This window comes from Mchenga conophoros, linkage group LG2 (assembly GCF_057382185.1).
Source record: "Mchenga conophoros isolate Kocher_MC1m ecotype Shallow Benthic linkage group LG2, M_conophoros_male_GT1.1, whole genome shotgun sequence".
In the NCBI taxonomy this organism is placed as follows: domain Eukaryota; kingdom Metazoa; phylum Chordata; class Actinopteri; order Cichliformes; family Cichlidae; genus Mchenga; species Mchenga conophoros.
This window is the reverse complement of record NC_140527.1, coordinates 30,412,362-30,431,184: the sequence shown is the minus strand read 5'-3', so window position 1 is coordinate 30,431,184 and position 18,823 is coordinate 30,412,362. Positions and strand designations below refer to the sequence as shown.

Genomic DNA, 18,823 nt, shown 5'->3' with positions numbered 1-18,823 from the left:
CTCTCTGCTGCCTGCACCTCACTCTTGTTTACATGCACCTGAGTAAAAAATAAATTATTGTACTCCAAACAAGAACCTTTATTTTTTGATTAAATAATAAACCAGAGGAGACTGATTTAATATAAAAGAGACATGGCACAGGGACAAGCCTTCTTTTGATTCCTATTTTTTACTGTAGCAGTTGTAATCTTAATATCAGCACAGTAATAGTTAACAAAAGAGAGGGGTAATGGGGATAAAGAGCAGATTTATACAGAACAGCTGATTTGACTGATGAATTAAAGTCAGGTCCCAATGTATTTCCTTCTGGGTTCACTTAGAATTATTCCTCCTGCTTTCATTGCAGCTCTGAAAGACTGAACCTGCAAAACAGAAAAGCCAGAGAGAGAGAGAGACGTGAAGCAAATGGCTACCTAAGTGAAGGAAAATGACAGTAACTTTATTTCCAGTCCCTGCTGCATGTACTCACAGAATCTGAGCGGTATGTCCAGGGAATCACCCTATACACCATCCTGGTGATGCCAGCCTGCTGGCAGCGATGCGCCAGCACCTCGCCCACAGCCTGACAGGCTGCCACGCAGTTTGTAGAAGCCAGCTCCTTCTTCACAGCCCACTCTTTGGTCGAACAAGAAAGCACCGGAATAGGGGAGCAGCTGGAAAACACTTGGGCTGTCACATGGTGTTGGCTACGGGAGAACATCAACCTGAAACAATGACAGGCATGAGAGGAAATTAAATAGAGATAATTGTTCTTTATGCATGAATATGCTATGTTTCATATCAACCTGACTGATTACATTACGTTTTTGTCCTTTCATACTGACAGTTCTGAACCCAATGGGGTAGAACAAATACAGAATATTCGTATAATCTAGAATAATAGTAGTGAATATAAAAACAATTATCTTTGTTTCCCAATTTTAGTTATACAACTTAACATTAATTTAAGAAAATAATTAATAAATTTAGATAAATAGATACTTGTTTGTAGGCTGTAAGCTGTGATCCAATGTGGGGTTGATGCACATGACTGTTGTCTCCATTTCTCTTTGAATTTTGTTACCAACAACTGCTACACTTTTAAACATATCTTTCTGTTCATTTTGTGTCTTTGACTGTTTCTTTAGATCAATGCATGTGCGCCACCACGTCTCAAGAACAATGACTGTGTCACTGCTTGTTACAAAGTCATAATCCTTCATAGACTGAAGTCATTTTAAATGTGTAATTTAGTTTGATAAGGTAACTGGTTACATTACTAATTACACTGATATAGTTATTGTATAACCTTCTAACAATGTGTTACCTCATAACATTTGGTACTATAAAGTTAGAAAGTAATTCACAAGTCCTCACTAACAATAGTTGTTAAATTACAGTAAGCTGTATCACGACTATGCTTATTTCATCACAACTAGATTTATTTCTGGAATACTAAAATATGAATGAAATTTAAAAACTGCCATTTGAAGAAAAAAACAAAAATACAACAGCTAATGTGACATTACAGCTCTTATAATGCAATCATGTTGGGGGGTCTGTCTATGGTGTCCCACAAGGTTCTGTATTGGGGCCTTTATATCTGCTCTCTCTTCTGAACATTTATGAACATTTCTTATCACTGCTATGCAGACGAAGTTCAGTTATAGGTCGTCTTTTAAGGCCCAAGAATTTTATAATCTACAGATCCTGAATATATGCTTAGGCTATTAAAAGATGGATGGCTGACAACTTTCTCCTACTTAATAATGAAGAAAAACCTGAAGTCCTTGTTTGTGCCCCTGACAGATTGGTCCCCTTCTGATATTTGCTAAATCTTGTATCAGGAACCTTGGGGTAACTTTGCTTTCACTTCTCATGCTCATGTCAAATTTCTGGTTTGATACTGATCTTTTTTAACGTTTGGTTCACTCTTTTTCTTTTTTAACACTCTGGTATTTTATTGTGATTTTAGATAAACAAGAGACACCCTAGCAGTGCTACTCGGTCAGTATAACGTTACTCTGATTTTGGACTTCAAAGTAAAAGCCCTTTACAATTTCATATATGAGCAATATTCGTCTGAATCCAGAATTCCGTTATAGAGAAACCACCTGTTTCCACAGACTAATTTCACTTTAAATCAACAGGATGCACCCTCACAGTGGTACTCAGATTCTGGATTTCACAGTAAGAACTTAAACCTTTACAGACCTGTGGTAGAACTCCCGGTGTGGCCAGGTTGTCTTCCAGCCCCGATCCTTCACAGCCAGAGCCATCTGCTCCAGGTTGCGGGGATTTCTGTTTACAAAGGTCGGGTTCACGGCTTCATTTTCATCCGCGGAGGGCTCTGGCTGAGAAGCTGCTTGACTCAGACACCGAGCTGTGTGACAATTAGAGTCTGGTCAGCTTTCATGACTGCAGATAGAAAGTTTAAGGCTTTCTAGCTTTACTTGCTTACCCGTCTGGTTTGAAAGCAGGGCTGGCCGACAGTGTTGAATTTGACCTAAGAGCAGCCGCACACTGCGACTAACTTGGCTCAGAGCCATGTCCTCCCGAGCAGTGCTCCCCTCACAAATAAAAAGTCCAATCAATGTGTTACCATCCGGTAAGACGCCAAAAACAAGCAAACAAACTATTCAAGAAAAATCCACCGTTACATGAGGAGTCCCATCTTTGACATTCCGATAATATCCGGTTCACTCTGTGCTACTTAGGAAACAGCACAGATAGAAACCGAACACGCGCTTAAGGTTCCGTTTACACTAACTCCGGAACTTAAAACGGTGGGAAACGCCAACAACTTTTTAATTCTACTAAAACTATCAGGCAACAAGAGTAACCAGTGATCTGAAGATTCTTCCCTGCAAAAGAAGTTATTACTATTATTTAATGTCAGACTCCTTTTGTGTAGGAGTTGTTGTTACATTGTTGTATTTACATCTTTTACACTAATGAGCAAACGTCTCGAGCCACCCCTCATTTCCTTATACTGTATGTTACTTGGAAAATGGGAAATTAGTACAGTGATTTATTGAAACGCGAAAACATACATAGAAATACAGTAAATTAGACAAAAACAAGAGTTTTTACCATTCTTATGAGCTTGAAAGTCAAAATTTGGAATGACTCTGAACTCTATGAACTCTTTTAGTCAAGCTTTTTTTGTCATTTATTTAAGTCGTCTTCACAAATAGTTTCCAGACATCTTGAAGGACAAACAAAGCTCTCATTTGGATGTTGCTGAGTTCTCTGTCAAGATGATCCCACACTACTTCAGTAATGTTGAGGTCAAGCCATGGCTGATAGTTGTCCTATTGTGTTTTGGATCATTGTTATGCTGCTACAGACTGAGAATCACCTTGTTGGTACAAAAAATAAAATGTATACTTAGTGTGATGTTGGATAGAATCAAAGAAATGGAAAAAAAAAATCGTTTTTTTTTGTCACAGGCTGTTAAGAAAAAAACGACCTAAAGACAAAAAATGTTCCTCAGAAGCCAAATATGAAACAATAACAGTTGGCTCCTCTAGACTTCTGCACAGTACTTTCATCTGTGGTAACTTCTCAAAACAGTACTGTGGCATATAAATGGTATCACTCGGCTGGCAACAGATACTTCAAGTGCTTCATTTAATAAAACTCAACATTTAATTTATTTTCTGCTGAAAACTCTTCAATTTTACAGTGTAAACAGGGAGGGGAAAATTCATTCCATTGCAAGGTTTTTTGTACAAAGTGGTGGTTTAACAATAGAAGACACCATCTGTCCATAACACATAATGTATAAACAAACAGTCCTAGTAAGGCACCCGAGAAAAATGTATTTATCAATAAATACTTGGTGTGGTGTTGTTGGAAGACATGACAATGTGGGAAAATCTTTGGCTCATAAAAATCATCCAAGTCATTATCTGAAGAATTCTAAAGAACTTGCACTTTAATACTTCAGGTCAAAACTTAAACTTTCCCTTAAACTGCAAAACAAATCCATTCACTAGATGTTATGTTACTTGGAAAATAATAGTGTACTTTCCCTTTTCAAAATTGATGCTTATTATAAATGTTGAGAGAGTGAAAAGCACATGATTACCAACAATTTCTCATGCTACTGATAGAGTAATTAGAAAGCAGTACATTACACTTTGAAAAATAATTAGCATGGGGATACAAAATATATGTTTCATATATGATATGATATAGTGGTAAATTAACGTATAGGGAATCATTCTACTGATGCAAAAATAAGAGTACATCATTCATCGATCATTGTGCAAGTTAACTAAACCCTTTCATAGCAAAAGGGAACCAAAGGTCGAGTACCGTTGTTAAGACAGGGTCGTTCTGATTCATAGACACATAAATTAACTTTGCTAGCAACCCTGAATAACCCGTTAGCTGATCATATAGGGTTTGAGACATTTATTATAGATGTGAAGGAGAAAGGGGTGAGTTTGTAACCATCTCCACTGTAGAACTTGTTCTGAAACTCCACCCTGTGAAAGAGACGGGCATAAGTCAATCTCCAGCAACAAACAGAAACCTCAGAGCAAGTACCATACTCTTATTCTACAGTGGACTTTTTTTTGGTAATAGTCTGACTTGTTGTTCCTAAAGGTTAAGTCAATCTTTTCTCCAGCACCACCATCCTGAGAAAACTACAGCATTAATGCTACATACTGTAGGTGGTGTCTCCTACAGTCAAATTCCACTTTGCATGCAGGGTTATTGCCAGAGGCAGCTGTAAAGTCTGTTTAGCACAGTCATTGCCTTCACTACATCTGTCACACGACAGACAGCAAATAGAGTGCAATGTTTACACCAGCATGTAACAAAAACATGTGACCATGGATTGCTGGCTTAAACAATGCACAGACACATAAAACCTGACACACACTCCGAAATAAAAAAGAAATTAAAAAGTGGTTCAGGATTTTACCCAGTCCAATCATACAGCCTATTTCTTTTAAAAATCTTAGTTAAGCAAAGCTATTTTCCCCCTTCGTCTCAACCCTTCTGTCATTCTCACCAGTGCAGACGGAGCGCGTGCAAGAAAGCTGAGAGCCCCTCCATGACCAGAAGGATGCAGACTGTCAGCACAGCGAAGAAGGCGAAAATCACAAAGAGGACTACAGCTCCCACGTAACCTTGCCACGTCAGCGCCTTACGCATGACCATCTCCCACAGCACCTCTGACAGCTCTGTGGAGACACAAGTGAATCACTGTTAGAGAATCACAGCTGGCTGGAAAACAACAACATGAGTGTGTATAACTAGAGAAATAAAATGGATTAAAAAAATAAATAAAAAGAAGAACAGTATGAGTAAGTTTCCTTTAAAAGAGGAAGTCTCGTGTGTGTGTGTGCATCATGTGAGTATGAAGATAAGCATTGTGTTTGTATGTGCAGTGCCACTGACGTGCGTGTGCCAGGCTGAGAGCCCAGAGTCGGAGGTAAGAGGCTGTGTTGGAGATGCAGCCCAAGCAGTACTCGATGGTGTGGATGGCCTGATGCATGAACACATCCGCAACATCAAACTCCTACAGAAAGCACAACAACAAAAAAAACAAAAGGAGTTCACCAGACCGTATTAAAACAGGTAAACTAATTTAGTTACTCTAGCTTCACCCTCACCTCTTCTACTAGCGGCCTTCCTTCTACTTCCCCCTGATGAACATTGATCGAGCCTTCGTCAGACACCAGTGGACGCCTGTCTTCATCCAGATGCTGCAGAGAATTAAAGATCAGTCAGAAAAGTAAATGCAGCTACATAAAAGGAATTAAAATCCAACCAAACGCAGACTCACGACTCGACGTTGTCTTCTCTTGAACATAATGTATTCAAACGTGGGCTTCCCAAGGAGGAGGAATGGCACAGAACACAGAGCCAGTATCACCAGGACCTTCTGCACTATAGCCTACACAGAGTTACAGAGAAGAGGTTAACCTCATTTGACCGTTAATTTATTCAGTTCAGGGCTTGCATGTATTTATCGACTTAATGAATGCAGCATTTTTGTCATTCAAAAAACAAAACGGACACACAACTACATCACTGTTGCTTGATAATGCAGTTAAAGTGCTGATTACTATATTTGGAAAGTCCCTTATTGTGTTCATGTGCTTGTAATAGATGTGGCATCTGGGGTTTGACCTGCCAAAGCAGTGCTGCATTTACATGCTAGACTTTCACAAAATAAAAACCACAAACAACCACTGAAAGATGTAAATATGGTAACAACATACATAAAGACTATCATTCAGTTTATAATAAGATTTCATGATAACTACTGCTCAGTGTGACCAACTAACACACACGTTTCGGGAAGTGGGAAGCTAAGAAAATGAATAAAGCAAACCCGATATGTTCCTATTAGTGAAGCTCACAAACGACGCACACACCTGTCCATGATAAAGCGGAGGGTTGTCAGGGTTTTCCGTAAACAGGAACATGTCTATGAAGTGGATCAGTATGCTGGGAGCACTTTTGGACTGAGAAGGAGCGTAAGCAACCCACTTATAGACCACCATGAACACCAGGTAGCCAAACAGAAACAGCAGAAAGAAAAGCTCTGGGATCAGCACAAAAATCAAACTGCTGAACTTGCGAAAGTGCCTGTAGAAAAAGAAAAAAACAACAACCAGGGAGAAACAAGGATAAGAACATGAGGATGTGAAGGTAACACAGAGCTAATCTGAAACACACAAAACACATGTGCAAGTGAAACACATCCAACCAAAGGGTAAAGATTATTTACCAGTAGTTGAAGAATGACAAGCAGACTCCAAAAGTCATGTGAATAATGCCGATGATGACTGACATCTTCATTTTGTAAGAGTTTAGGAATGTTAGTTTGTTGTTGGACATCCCCCAGACCTGATGACAACATCAGAGAGAATAACTGGAGTTACAATCGAGACATATATATACATATTTATGTCCATATTTGATTGGAGGACAATGAATATGATGGGCACACCGGGTCAATGCCAAATGGATAGGGGCTTGTGAAAACGCCGGGCACAACAGGATCCATGGATAAGTACTGGCTCCCTGCCAGCACCGATGAACTGAAAGAGACCCCACGAAGGTAAAAAAGTGTGTTGAAAATGGAGTAAACAGAAAATAAATATTACTTATTATATTATTGTTTATGATTTATTTGACCTGTATTTTGTGTGTACTAAAAACTCAATAAACACATTGTTGGAAAAAAAAAAAAAAAAAAAAAGCAGGGTGAATACACGAAAATGTTCTTACTTCCATATGTTTTTTTCAAACATTGGGCCGACGTGCCAGGCCGAGCTGAAGGTGGCGAGGCCTTTGCTGAAGCACTCGTTGTAAATGGCTCCCGTGTAGATGGAGAACAGTCCCATCAGCAGAATCAAATACCTTCCACCGAACATCATCCTCCAGATCTGACACACAAAGTGGTCAAGGACATGTTTTAGTACATTAGAATTATTTGACTTTTTGTTTTTTGTTTTTTACATTTAAACATAAATGGGAAGCTGTGTGACAAAAAACAGAATGCAATGATTTAGTCCCAAATATTTTGCGTCATCTTGTTGCCATGTTTTGTTTTGTTTTCCTTAAAAATGGTACATGCTTTCAGTTTAAACGGTTAACATGTTTTCTATGTCCTACTGTGAATCAAATATAGGTTTATGAGAATTGCAAATGAATGCGTTTTGTTATTATTTAGGTTCTATGACGTTTTTGGAATTGAGGTCACAGAAACCATTGCTACTTTTGCTCTCATTTTTCTCTTCGGTGATTTTCATGTTGGTTCAACTTGTAATGCCACTAAAAGAATGAAGCCAGAGGCATGTTTGTGCATGCAAATTTCAAACCACATGCAAAATTTACAAGGTACTGGCGGATTCCTTGGCTCACGCAGATTATGAAAGCATTCTGGAATTTCAGTACACTTTTTGGGGCATCCGTTAAACAGGAAGTGAGTTCATTTGGTTATTAGTGTGGTGACAAGCAGGTCCTGTGGAACAGAGGAACAATCTAAATGTGGTCTGTTGTTTTACTGATGCTGCTTGGTCTGAAATTAAGTTGCCTTTAAGTTAGACATTTTGTTAAATACAGAGTGTCTCCTCTCCTAAGTTACCTCATTGTTGTTGTTTCTAAGTTTGGGATCCTTTTCCTCGAGGACCATCCAGAGAGCAGTCAGAGTCATCAGTAAACCATGGCCCACGTCCCCAAACATCACCGCAAACAGGAAGGGGAATGTAATTATGGTGAACAATGCTGCAGGAGCATTGAGAGACGAGATTTAGCCAAAGACAAATACCTGAAAGACTTCACTTTGAACACATTTCATGAAGAAATTATTTATGTCATCTAATGACGCACCTGGATTGACTTCACGGTAGGCTGCCACTCCGTAGGCATCTACAATGTTCTGGAAACCTGTTGTGAAGGAGTTGAGGGGAAACAGAGTAGGTCGAGGTGTAGAGCAAGGCAAGCGGTTGTAGAAAGAGTCAACCCCACTACCGCTTTTCCTCTGAGGTCAGAGAACAGGGTGGGATAAAAACAGGAAATTAGGCGATTTGCTCATCTGTGCTTTTTACAGCTCTATGTTTCTGCTCATCTGTTGTCTCACCCCTCCCTCTCTCAGCGCACTCTGCAGTTCAGGCAGCTTGGCGGTGGGACACCAGGCCTCAGCGATCAGGCATTTGTCAGTGACAGAGGGGCTGCAGAGATTCAGTACCGACTGGATCGCCTTGCATTTCTGGACGCGCACCTTCCACTGGGGCAGAACGGCCACCGCCTTCATCAGCAGCTGCTGCAAGAAGCTTTCTGTCTGTGACAACACCTGAAGTCGCAGAAGGAAACACAAAAAGAGGCATGATGAATGTTCTAGAAGCACTGTAATATAATATCCTATGTAGAAACTATAAAACCAGAGATTACAGTCTTTTAATTATTTTGATGTGAATATGTAGTATCAAAAACCAAAAGAAAATCACTCACTGATTTGATATCTTCAATTCTACCTTGAAGTCCCTGGAGAACCTCCTCTCTCTCAGCAGAGCTCTCGGGGTATGCAAATGTCTCAGTGCGGAAGCTGCGAGGGGGGAAAATCCAAAGAAATTCAAGTTCAAAACACAGCAAGGTGCAGTTTCAGAATCTCAAAAATAAAAGAAAGGAAAAAAAATCCCCACCAATCGCAGATCTTCTTGACTTTCTGTCCAATCTGATCTCCCCAGAAGGAAATGAGGAACACGGTCCATTGCACCATTTCCCCCTGCAAATGGAGAAAGAGCAAACTGCTGTGGTAAAACACCTGGAATGAAACTCACAGCAGAAACTCTCTGCGATCCCCTCTCCTTTTCCCCGAGCTCTTACAGTGTCAGGGTGCTGAAGTCGATCCTCCATTTCTCTAAAATCCACAATAATGTAACCGCGACACGCCCGCCATAACAGTCGCTCGAACGAGGGCACCTTCCAGGGGTGGACCACTCCTGCCACAAAACTGAGGGAGAGGAAAACTGTTATATAGAGAGGAAAAAGACAACATTTTACTCTTTAACATTTAATTGAGACCTACCTGAGTCGGACATCTTGGCGGTTATCAAACAGACCTTGGCTCTCCACTGCAGGTGGCACCTGTGAGAATAAGACAGAGAACATTCTTTTTTAGTTTTCCTCATGACAACAATTACAGAAAATGGAGCAGAAATGGAGTTTTTCACCACGTGTGACGCCGTGAGAGAGTGAGTTCTGGTCAGGACTCCTTGATACTGGGAGAGCTGCGTCAGCTGAGCCCTAAGGCTATCTCTGTTCCTGGATACCTAGTAGGAAACATACACGATATTTCATTAATCCCAAAAATTGTTCTGTCTCTCGTGGTGCACTAAGCAAAAAACCGAAGACTAACTCCTCAGGCTCTATTTTGGCACTCACCTCCTTGAGTTCCCTGGCGAGCCTCTCGCTCTCCTCCTCTATGGTGATGAGCTCACGGGGCTGAGGGGCAGAAGGTGTCGGACACGGAGGAGGGAGTGGACCCTTTAAGGATGGCGAGCGATTTATCTCCTGCTCCAAGAAGTCTGGAGGGTGGAAAAGGTGGATGATGAATCATGGAAAATAAAGAAGATGAATGGAAATGTAAAGGGGAGCATTATGAGTCAGTACTCACGGAAAGTCTTCTCGAGATCCTCGCATCGTCTGACCTCGCTGACAAATTTCCTCTGAAAGGAGTTCACGTTGGGGTTTAACTGAAAGCGGAGAGCAGAGAATAAGGTTACTGAGCGAGTCTACATGACCTTCACCAAAACCCATGACACAGTCTGTTGCAGGTTAACAATTGCACTGGACTCCATGAACTGCACCAAGAAGAAGAAGAACGGAATAAAGGGTTTAATAGACTCACGTCTCTGAACTCAACCAGGCCCAGCTCTCCCAGCTCGCTGACACAATTATAGGCCGAGCCGGACTGAAGAAAGAGCTGCACCAGGCACACCTCCTCGCTGCGAAATATGGAGCCCATGTCTGTACAACACCAAAGAAACAACTTTACACACACACCGTCCTCTGGATACAGCTGAGTGAAAGTACTGCACCATATAAAGAGGAATATGAATTTAAAAAAAAAAAAAAAAAAGACAGACAATGGTGTTAACAGATGGCATCTACTTTCAGTTAGAGCAATAAAAACTACTCAGTGCAGAAGTATCTAAGTGGAAACTTAAGAAAGAGGAAGCATCAGGTCCTCCTGACCAGATGATCAGGTGGGGTTTCCATTGTTGCATGTACATGTGTCTGCCAAAATTAGCACAGGGACTCTTTTTTAGTTAAATAAATTAATCAAAGATGTACATATATATTAAAAAGCATTACTATATTTTAGAAGGGCCCAATAAGGTGCATTATTACTGCTTTCCCCTAGCTACATACAAAGCTGTTTTGTACAAGCGCTCTACAGTAAACCCCCCCTTTATGAAGGTTACAGTGTTTGATCCTTTTTTTAAAAAAGCTTATAGCGCTGGATCATTTTTCAAAGCATTGCTCGCACTATAGTCAGACTAACCTCATTCATTTGGAGGAATGAGCGGTGAATTGGAACAGTTTCTTCATAAACTGAGCGTTAAGAGTGTCATGAGGGTGAGAAACCGACCACTAAGAATATATACAAAATTACTTATATCATAAAATAGATGTTACATGAAAGGAGCATGGCTTCAGTTTATAAATGTAAAAAGATCCATGCTGTTAAGGAAAAAGCATTTGACTTCGGGTCTTCTTCGATCTATCGACTATTGTCTCTGCTTTTCAGCTTTTGTTGCCTGGGGCAAAGTTTCGTTTTCTCTATCATCGCTAGCACACAACTCCAGTGAAGGAAAAGCCGAAACACTGAAGCGTTTAAAAAATATTTAACCCATTAATATCAGCCACATTAAAGAAAAGTAACAGAGGGGTTTGGTTTAGTCTCGGCGACAACTATAGGAGATAAACCCGCTTGATAAAAACACAGATTTGAGCTGAATGTCGGAAACCTCACCTGTCTGGCTCTTTACCTCCGCTGCAGTTCGACCTGGTGTCTGTCAGGCAGTCTGGTACCCAGCGGGACGGACTGACCCGGGACTGCTAACCTGGACAAAGCAGACGCGTCTGCGAGACTTGGGATAGAAGTTCTCTGGCTCCGCACTTCCTGTTTGTGAGAGTCACGTTACTGCAGGAGGCACGTGATAGTTACCATTTGAATCTCGCTCCACCGCGAGAGGTCGAGATTTTAGGATCTTTAATGGCGGTAACGAGTCCAATAAGTGGATGTTTTTCTTTGTTCTTTTTTATTAGAATTTTAGTCTGACAGGAAGTCAGAAGCTTATTATTAATAATTCACGGTTTGATATTAGAGTTAAGCTCATCTGGAGAAGCTGGTTTGGCCGTGTACAGTCATCTGGAAACCGCAGTCACGTGCGTTTGATAAACCCAGACCTGCCCTGTTTTTTTTCCTCTCCTAACTTTATTAAATACATACAAACCAAGGTCAGTACCATAATTTGTAGCATGTGATGTCTCCAAAAGATACATGCTAACGTTAGGGACACTATTCAAAGTAAAAGTCAACCATACATTTAAAGTGATTTTTAATTCAGTTCTGTTACATTTAAAGAAACTGAAAAATAGTTCCTTTCTTAGTAGTTTCATTATTATGCAGCAGGCAAAGGAAGAATGTAGAAGTTCACAACAATGAACACTTAAAATTCAACTGAGATGTTGTGTAGGATTTGCGTAGAAATCACAGCCTCTAAGCATGCAGATATGTATCATAGGCGTGAAAACCATGGCCGTTTTGATTTCTTCAAGCTATTCTTTCTCTAGGGTGGAATGATTGTACAGCATAGATCTTTAATGGTTTAAAAAAAAAACAAAACAAGAACTCAGTGCATGTTTGAATTTATTGTGGATTTCCTCTAATCCACACACAATCAAGTCTTTTAATTAATTGGTGTTGAAGGTTCTGTCTTTTTACTTGAAAAGGCCAGCGCATATTAACTTCTTGTTCATGTGATCATGAGTTCCTCTTTGCCAACATAAAAGGGATTTGTTATGCAAATGTGTCACTACTTTGTCAGGGGGGGAGGGGGGGTTGCATGTATGTCTGGAGGAAGACCTGAACTGTCACTGTCAGATAAGAGGAAAATGGTTACAATGAAGCATGCCATTAAACTGGAAACTGCTGGAACAGGCAGCATCACTGTCCACAGTGAAGTGAGTTTTAGAGTGTTACGTCACGACAGACTGAGGATGCCAGTCAAAAGAAAGAAAAAAAAAAAGAAAAAAAAAAGGGTCCTGCTCCAAAATCAAGACCTTCAAGCTCAACTGAAGCTTGTTGATGGATACCTAGATTGTCTGCTCAAGGCAAGCCCTTCTAAGGAAACATTTAACCAAATATCAATGCAAGTACGTAAAAGAGGGTAAAAAAAAAAAAAAAAAAAAAAAAAAAAAAAACAACACAAAACAATCCAATCCTCCTTGTATGTGAACCGGTGACCGCGACTGTATCAAAAATAAAGATCACTCTCATTGTTTGGTATAAAGCTCAAACATCAAGAAAGCAATGAGTAAAATGCATTTTGATTTGAAAGGAACTTTATATTTTGGATGTATCTACAAAGTAACCATTCTAGCTGAGGACCCCCACAGGGACAGACACTTGTATGGCAATACAAAAGATATTTTATTTAATTGTAAAAGGGCAGATGTGCAACAGGTAAAACAGCAGGTAATAAGAAATACACACCCAGGGGGAAAACAAAAGACAAAAATGTTTAAATGGAATCAATAAAACAGGAAATGAAATGTGGCAAAGGTTTTTCACAGAAGTACATCAATTTCTTACACCTGTTGATCTCACTGTACATGACTGTAGATGTATCTTATCTTACCCTAACGATATTATAATGAAGCTGGTCTACACTAAGAAGCAATAATAGTTTCCAAAGACCCCCTCTCCTTTCATACATACACAAAAAAAAGAAAATACTACAGTAAAATCATAATTGCTGGCAAACAGGAAAGGAACTTAGAGGCTTTTCATGTCATTTTACATCATTTAGATTTCAAACACATAAAGCCAACAAACATGTCGCACTAACCATGCTGCTTCAAATCGCTGACAATCTCACAGATTTCTTCACTGGATATGAGGACTGACTCACTAAAAAAGATGCAAAGTTAGCACAGATTTCTTTTTTTCTTCCTTTTCTGATAATGAATGTGTCGGAGGTAGCGGCAGCTCTGACACAGACTGTTCTCGTCTTAGTTGCCCTCCTCCCCTCATCTTGAATTTCTGCTTTTATTTTTTACAAACTGTAAAATTTGAGGCTTCTGTCCATTGCTGTAGAAGTCAGGAACCGGGCATTCTCTCCAAAGGCCACCCCAGTCACCAATCCTGTATGGTCTATGGTTGAAAAGAAAAAGATCAGGGGTAAATGTCACGTGCATACTAGTTGAAAATCTCGAAAGAGATTTGACTTTTTTTTGTTTGTCTTCATACCGGTGAAGTTGAGGACCTCAGACCACTGCTTGCAGATGTAGACACGGATGTCAGACCCTCCTACAGCCAGGTAGGTACCACTCTGATCAAACACAAGGGACTTCACCTGAAACAAAAAATGAATGGATTAGGCTCAGAAGCAAACCTAAGATGGGTTGGACAACTTCAAAGCTGGTCCACAGTGAAACGCTGGAGTTCGGCTTAGTAAAAATAAAGAGAACGCAGTGAAAAACTGATAATCTGGTTCTTTCTGAAGTTAAAACAATCCACCCACCAGCACCCTGACAATTATACATGCAACTTTTCATCCACAGCCATTTATCTCTGCGTGCAATGACAGCCTACAGGTGATGCTAAGACTATTTCTCAAACACTTAAAAAATTCCTTTAGAAAGAAGAAATCCCAAATTTCTTACCTCATAGTTGTTGTCCAGAGTAATGGTCTTGAAGTTCTTCAGCTTCCTCAAATCCCACAGTTTCAGAGAGCTGTCCTGGGCACCTGGAGCAAACGAGGATAAGTTAATTTTTTTCTATTGGCACACCATTTTTATTCTTGTAAGGCTGAAGACACGGGGAAATCTCCAAAACTATGCAAGTCATTGATGCACAAGTCACTTTTGATACTCTAAAGAAAATGTTCATGCAGCTCTACAAGTTTATGCACATTACAGACTGACGGCTAATCTAAGCAAAAAATGCTATCAAGTCAGTCTCACCTGTGGCCAGATAGTATCCGTTCTCAGAGAAAGCAATGGAGGTGACAGGTCCAGAGTGACCGGGGAAGTTGGCCACGTTGGTGCGCTCCTTCAGATCCCAAATCTTAATCTGGGAGTCCGCAGTACCAGTGCCAAAAATGAGACCATCAGGGTGGAACTGAGCGCATGTGAGAGCTGAGGGGTGCAATCAGAAACATTATGCCTGGAAGAGGACTGTTATTATGACTATCAAACGCATTAAGCAAGCAAAGAGAAACTTACCACAGCCAGCACTTTCATCAGTAACTTTGGTGAGGACTCTGCCCGTCTGGATATCAGAAAAGGCCCAGTACTACAGGATAAAAATAATAAGAGTTAGAGCGGTGAAGCAGTTTAATGGCAAAAAGGTCGATCATTCAGTGATTAAGTTCATGGCCTGTCGGTAATTTCAAGCACGCACCTGATCCTCAGAGGAGCTGAGCAGGTAGTCTCCAGTAGCATGAAGAGAGAGACCAGTGACGCCTCCCTCGTGAGCACGCACCACCTGCACACAGTTGCCCCCGGTGACAGACCACACACGGATGGTGGTGTCTGGAGAGGCGGAGAAGACCACAGACTAGAAGAGAAAAGACGGCAAGCGAGTGAGGAACAACGGATTAAAGGAACAATCGTGTTAGTCACATCTCCATTAAAATGGAGGTGAATGTTTGCATTTAGGTTCTCAGAGGACATGTTACCTGAGATGGGTGGTAAATGACAGAGGTAACCTTCTTGGTGTGACCCTTAAGCGTTGCCACGATCTGCTCTTCGTTCTTGTCAAACACCACCACGTTCTTATCAGCTCCACCTGGGAGATAGAACAGGTTTAATATCAGATTCTTTGTCTGGCATCCCAGCAAATGAAATACAGAATGAAAGATTGATTCAGTGTACCGGTGAGCACTTTGTTGGTGTCTGAGGGACACAGATCCAGAGACAGAATACCCGGCACACTGGCACTATGAAGACCCTGAAAGCAACATAAGAGAGAATGTTGATACACTGGATCGCTCTGTGAAACAAACACATCCTCGTGATCCTGCACAATCTATACTTACAGCATGGGAGGCCACTTGGCGGTATTTGCCAAGATCCTCGGCTCTAACCAGATCCTCTGGGACAGTTTTGCCTCTCTGTAGAGAACCACAGTAAAGCAATTAAATGAGAGCGAGAGTAAATTATGCACAAACAGAGCTTGTGGCAAAACAAGTAAAACAAGTGTTTGCACATTAGCAGCTAAATACAAGAGAAATATAATACCTTCTTTCTCTCTGTAGTGAGGATAGTAGCCTTGTCTTGGAGCTGCAAACAGAAAAAAGCACATTTAAAACCATCAAGCAATTATGACAAAGGTCATAATGGTAAAAAAAAATCAATAAAAAAAAAAAAAAATCAATATTACCTTCTGGATGATTTCTGGAGTCATTCCCACTTGTTCACTAATCTCCATAGGCTCTCCACCAGCCCCCTGGTGTAAAAAAGGCAGAATTAAATATTGTTTAAATGGCATGATTTGTCAGTCTGATCATTGTCTTATCAGCTGAAAATAAAGCCCAGCTACTCACTGCTGCAGCTGGCTGAGAGGCGGGCACTGCCTGAGGGGCAACCAATCCGGCCTGGGGTTTGAGCGTGGCAAGAGCTGTGGAAAGAAGAAATCAACTCATTAAAATAAATAAAACACACACATAATATCAATGAATCCAGGTTCATTTGGACCAGACGATCACATTAAAGCCATTTATACATGTTTCATAACTGTGTAGAAACCCAAACTGCTGTCGACCCACCTTCTCTTGCAGCTGTGACCTCTTTGGTGAGTCGAGCGATGACTCTGCAGGCGGCATCGTGCTGATAGAGGGCATGTGAAAGTTCTTGGCGAGTAGTCTGCAGCTGCTGCCGCAAGGTGAAACTATGAAGCATTACAGCATCCTAGAACAGATATCAAAAAGAAAAAGTGAGAAAGGAGCACATGTATTATTTCACAAATTTTAAAAAAGGAAGATAAACAAACAAAAACAAACAGACTCACTGGAATATGTGTTTAAATGAAAAAAGGAGGATAACAAGATCGAATTCGCTTTTTTGGTCTCAGCTAAAGAATTCAAGTTATTTAAATCAATGTACCAAACAAACATATTTTTTGATCCTCTACTAATAGAAATGAATTAAAATTGATTCTAAAGACCCAGGGTTTGTCACAAAACTTGCAATTCAACAAAGGAAAGGGGCAAATCTTCCATTAGATTATTATTTTGTGGCACAGATTAGATTTATAATAATGTGTTGTGACCCATCATACAATGCACAATTGAAAACAAACAAACAAAATAAACCCAAAACAACTGTCCTGTTGTTAAAAACTGCCAGAGAGGGATAAATGGTGCACTGTAACACACTTTTAATTGTTAAACTATGTAACACCCTACAGATTGATTTTACTTCTACATATTTATAACTAATTTGGGGCAACCGTGGCTCAGGGGGTTGGGAAACGGATCTGTAACCAGAAGGTCGTCGGTTCGAGCCCCGGGCTCTCTGTCCTGGTCGTTGTGTCCTTGGGCAAGACACTTTACCCTACTGCCTACTGGTGTTGGCCAGAGGGGCCGAAGGCGCGATATGGCAGCCTCGCTTCTGTCAGTCTGCCCCAGGGCAGCTGTGGCTACAACTGTAGCTGCCTCCACCAGTGTGTGAATGTGAGAGTGAATCAATAGTGGAATTGTAAAGCGCTTTGGGTGCCTTGAAAAGCGCTATATAAATCCAATCCATTATTATTATTAATTTATATTGATTGATTAATAGCTGACTCCCTACTTGTTTAAAGGTTCTTAAATGTTGTGTGTGTGTAATGTGTTGTTGATGTAGTGTTAAACATTAATAAGAAAAATCAATTTAAAAACAAAATGATACATACAATAGATACAGTATAAAGTGCTCTGTTCTTTGATATCTCAGAGTTTACAGGACTTACCCATTCATCTTGAAGGGACTTGAGAATGGCAGGAATACTGGTTGCCGATGGTGCCTTTGGTCTAATAGGATGAGCCACTAAAAGACAGGAAACCTCTTCAGTAACTTATCAAGGCTTATTTGCAATGAGATTTGAGTATTTAAGGGCATATGACGCACTGATTTTCTTTTCATATATAAATCTTGATAATGTTCTATGTTTCTATGAATATCACAAAGAGTAGTTCACGAACACCAATCGAGGTTTGCTTCACCCCTGAAGGCCACACAAATAAAATTAAAACGTAGAATATTTTGCTTCTTCTGAAGTTGAAAATAAAAGTTGATTTGTTTGGAAGGTTTTATTTTTCCGCTTCACTTGAATTTTTCAGGTATTGTTTGGTTTTTTAATATGATAAATACAATACAGTACAATGCAACACGCCTGCAAACTTCAGCCTACTAAACCAAAGCCGAGCATCATGCCACTGATAACGACCTCTCTCACGGAAGTAGCATTACTCTGTATGAGCTTTATTACGGTCTATTGACTTATAGAAAACACCCAGAAACCCACCTTTGATGTCTACGAGCTGCTCCTCGGACAGCGGCTGTCCGTTCATCGGGTCCGTCCCATTCTCTGCGATGTACTTCTCGATCAGCCTCCGTTCAAACACCTGGTTGGACACCGGAGAGACGCACGGGTGCTCTGGCACTTCATTAGAAACTGTAAAAGAGTTCAGTTCCGGCTTTTTAACACCACATAACTACCAGCAATTTAAATAAACACACAATTAAAAAAGAGAGCTCGCTGAACTATATAAAAGCAGAAGGCGGTGCTGCATGGCCGCTAACGCTAGCTAAATCAGCTAGCAGCATTAGCGCGGTACCGTGCTAACCGGCCTCCGTCATATCAATGAATTCAGCTTCACCTACTTGCACAAACCAAAGCCATGTTCCAGGCAGAGTCCTACAAGTCTCGTCTTAATTGTGATTTAAGCTCGCGCTTTACTTTAAAGTTGTTGCAGCTAAGGTAGACTTTACTTCTGTTTGGAAGTAGCACGCTGTTCTTTCATTGCCGCTACAACGAAGATTCTTCTTCTACGCTTTGAGTTAGCTTCAATGTCCCAAACTCTGCCACCTACCGTCA

The 18,823-nt window shown here is 40.5% G+C and overlaps 3 protein-coding genes across 5 annotated transcripts; all 3 read right to left on the bottom strand.

The window, feature by feature from the left end:
* Positions 1–54: 54 nt before the first annotated feature.
* mrpl18 (mitochondrial ribosomal protein L18) lies at positions 55–2,702 on the bottom strand. Its single transcript, XM_085293602.1, has 4 exons — positions 2,441–2,702; positions 2,194–2,362; positions 470–704; positions 55–362 (listed from the first exon to the last, which is right to left on the bottom strand). Exons 1-4 carry the CDS (start codon positions 2,526–2,528, stop codon positions 285–287), a joined length of 570 nt encoding a protein of 189 aa, XP_085149728.1. The 5' UTR covers positions 2,529–2,702; the 3' UTR covers positions 55–284.
* An 891-nt stretch (positions 2,703–3,593) lies between these two features.
* tcirg1b (T cell immune regulator 1, ATPase H+ transporting V0 subunit a3b) lies at positions 3,594–11,657 on the bottom strand. Of its 3 annotated transcripts, none has more exons than XM_085293548.1 (21): positions 11,508–11,657; positions 10,364–10,482; positions 10,130–10,208; positions 9,898–10,040; positions 9,687–9,785; positions 9,542–9,600; positions 9,340–9,466; positions 9,156–9,238; positions 8,965–9,058; positions 8,594–8,806; positions 8,344–8,494; positions 8,099–8,238; positions 7,240–7,397; positions 6,959–7,049; positions 6,737–6,855; positions 6,381–6,594; positions 5,786–5,896; positions 5,613–5,705; positions 5,398–5,518; positions 5,009–5,180; positions 3,594–4,475 (listed from the first exon to the last, which is right to left on the bottom strand). In XM_085293548.1, exons 2-21 carry the CDS (start codon positions 10,478–10,480, stop codon positions 4,382–4,384), a joined length of 2,478 nt encoding a protein of 825 aa, XP_085149674.1. In that variant the 5' UTR covers positions 10,481–10,482; positions 11,508–11,657; the 3' UTR covers positions 3,594–4,381. The 3 variants fall into 3 exon arrangements, with proteins under 3 accessions (XP_085149674.1, XP_085149666.1, XP_085149678.1); XM_085293540.1 differs by having other exon boundaries at positions 11,492–11,654; XM_085293552.1 differs by having other exon boundaries at positions 9,690–9,785; positions 11,492–11,653.
* A 1,411-nt stretch (positions 11,658–13,068) lies between these two features.
* Positions 13,069–18,795, bottom strand: prpf19 (pre-mRNA processing factor 19). Its single transcript, XM_085293535.1, has 16 exons — positions 18,610–18,795; positions 18,251–18,400; positions 17,696–17,772; positions 16,515–16,656; positions 16,293–16,366; positions 16,130–16,195; positions 15,988–16,029; positions 15,786–15,860; positions 15,622–15,697; positions 15,426–15,535; positions 15,149–15,304; positions 14,971–15,040; positions 14,710–14,883; positions 14,410–14,492; positions 13,994–14,099; positions 13,069–13,897 (listed from the first exon to the last, which is right to left on the bottom strand). The coding sequence occupies exons 1-16, from the start codon at positions 18,626–18,628 to the stop codon at positions 13,800–13,802; spliced, it is 1,518 nt and encodes a 505-aa protein (XP_085149661.1). The 5' UTR covers positions 18,629–18,795; the 3' UTR covers positions 13,069–13,799.
* Between the last annotated feature and the right edge of the window lie 28 nt (positions 18,796–18,823).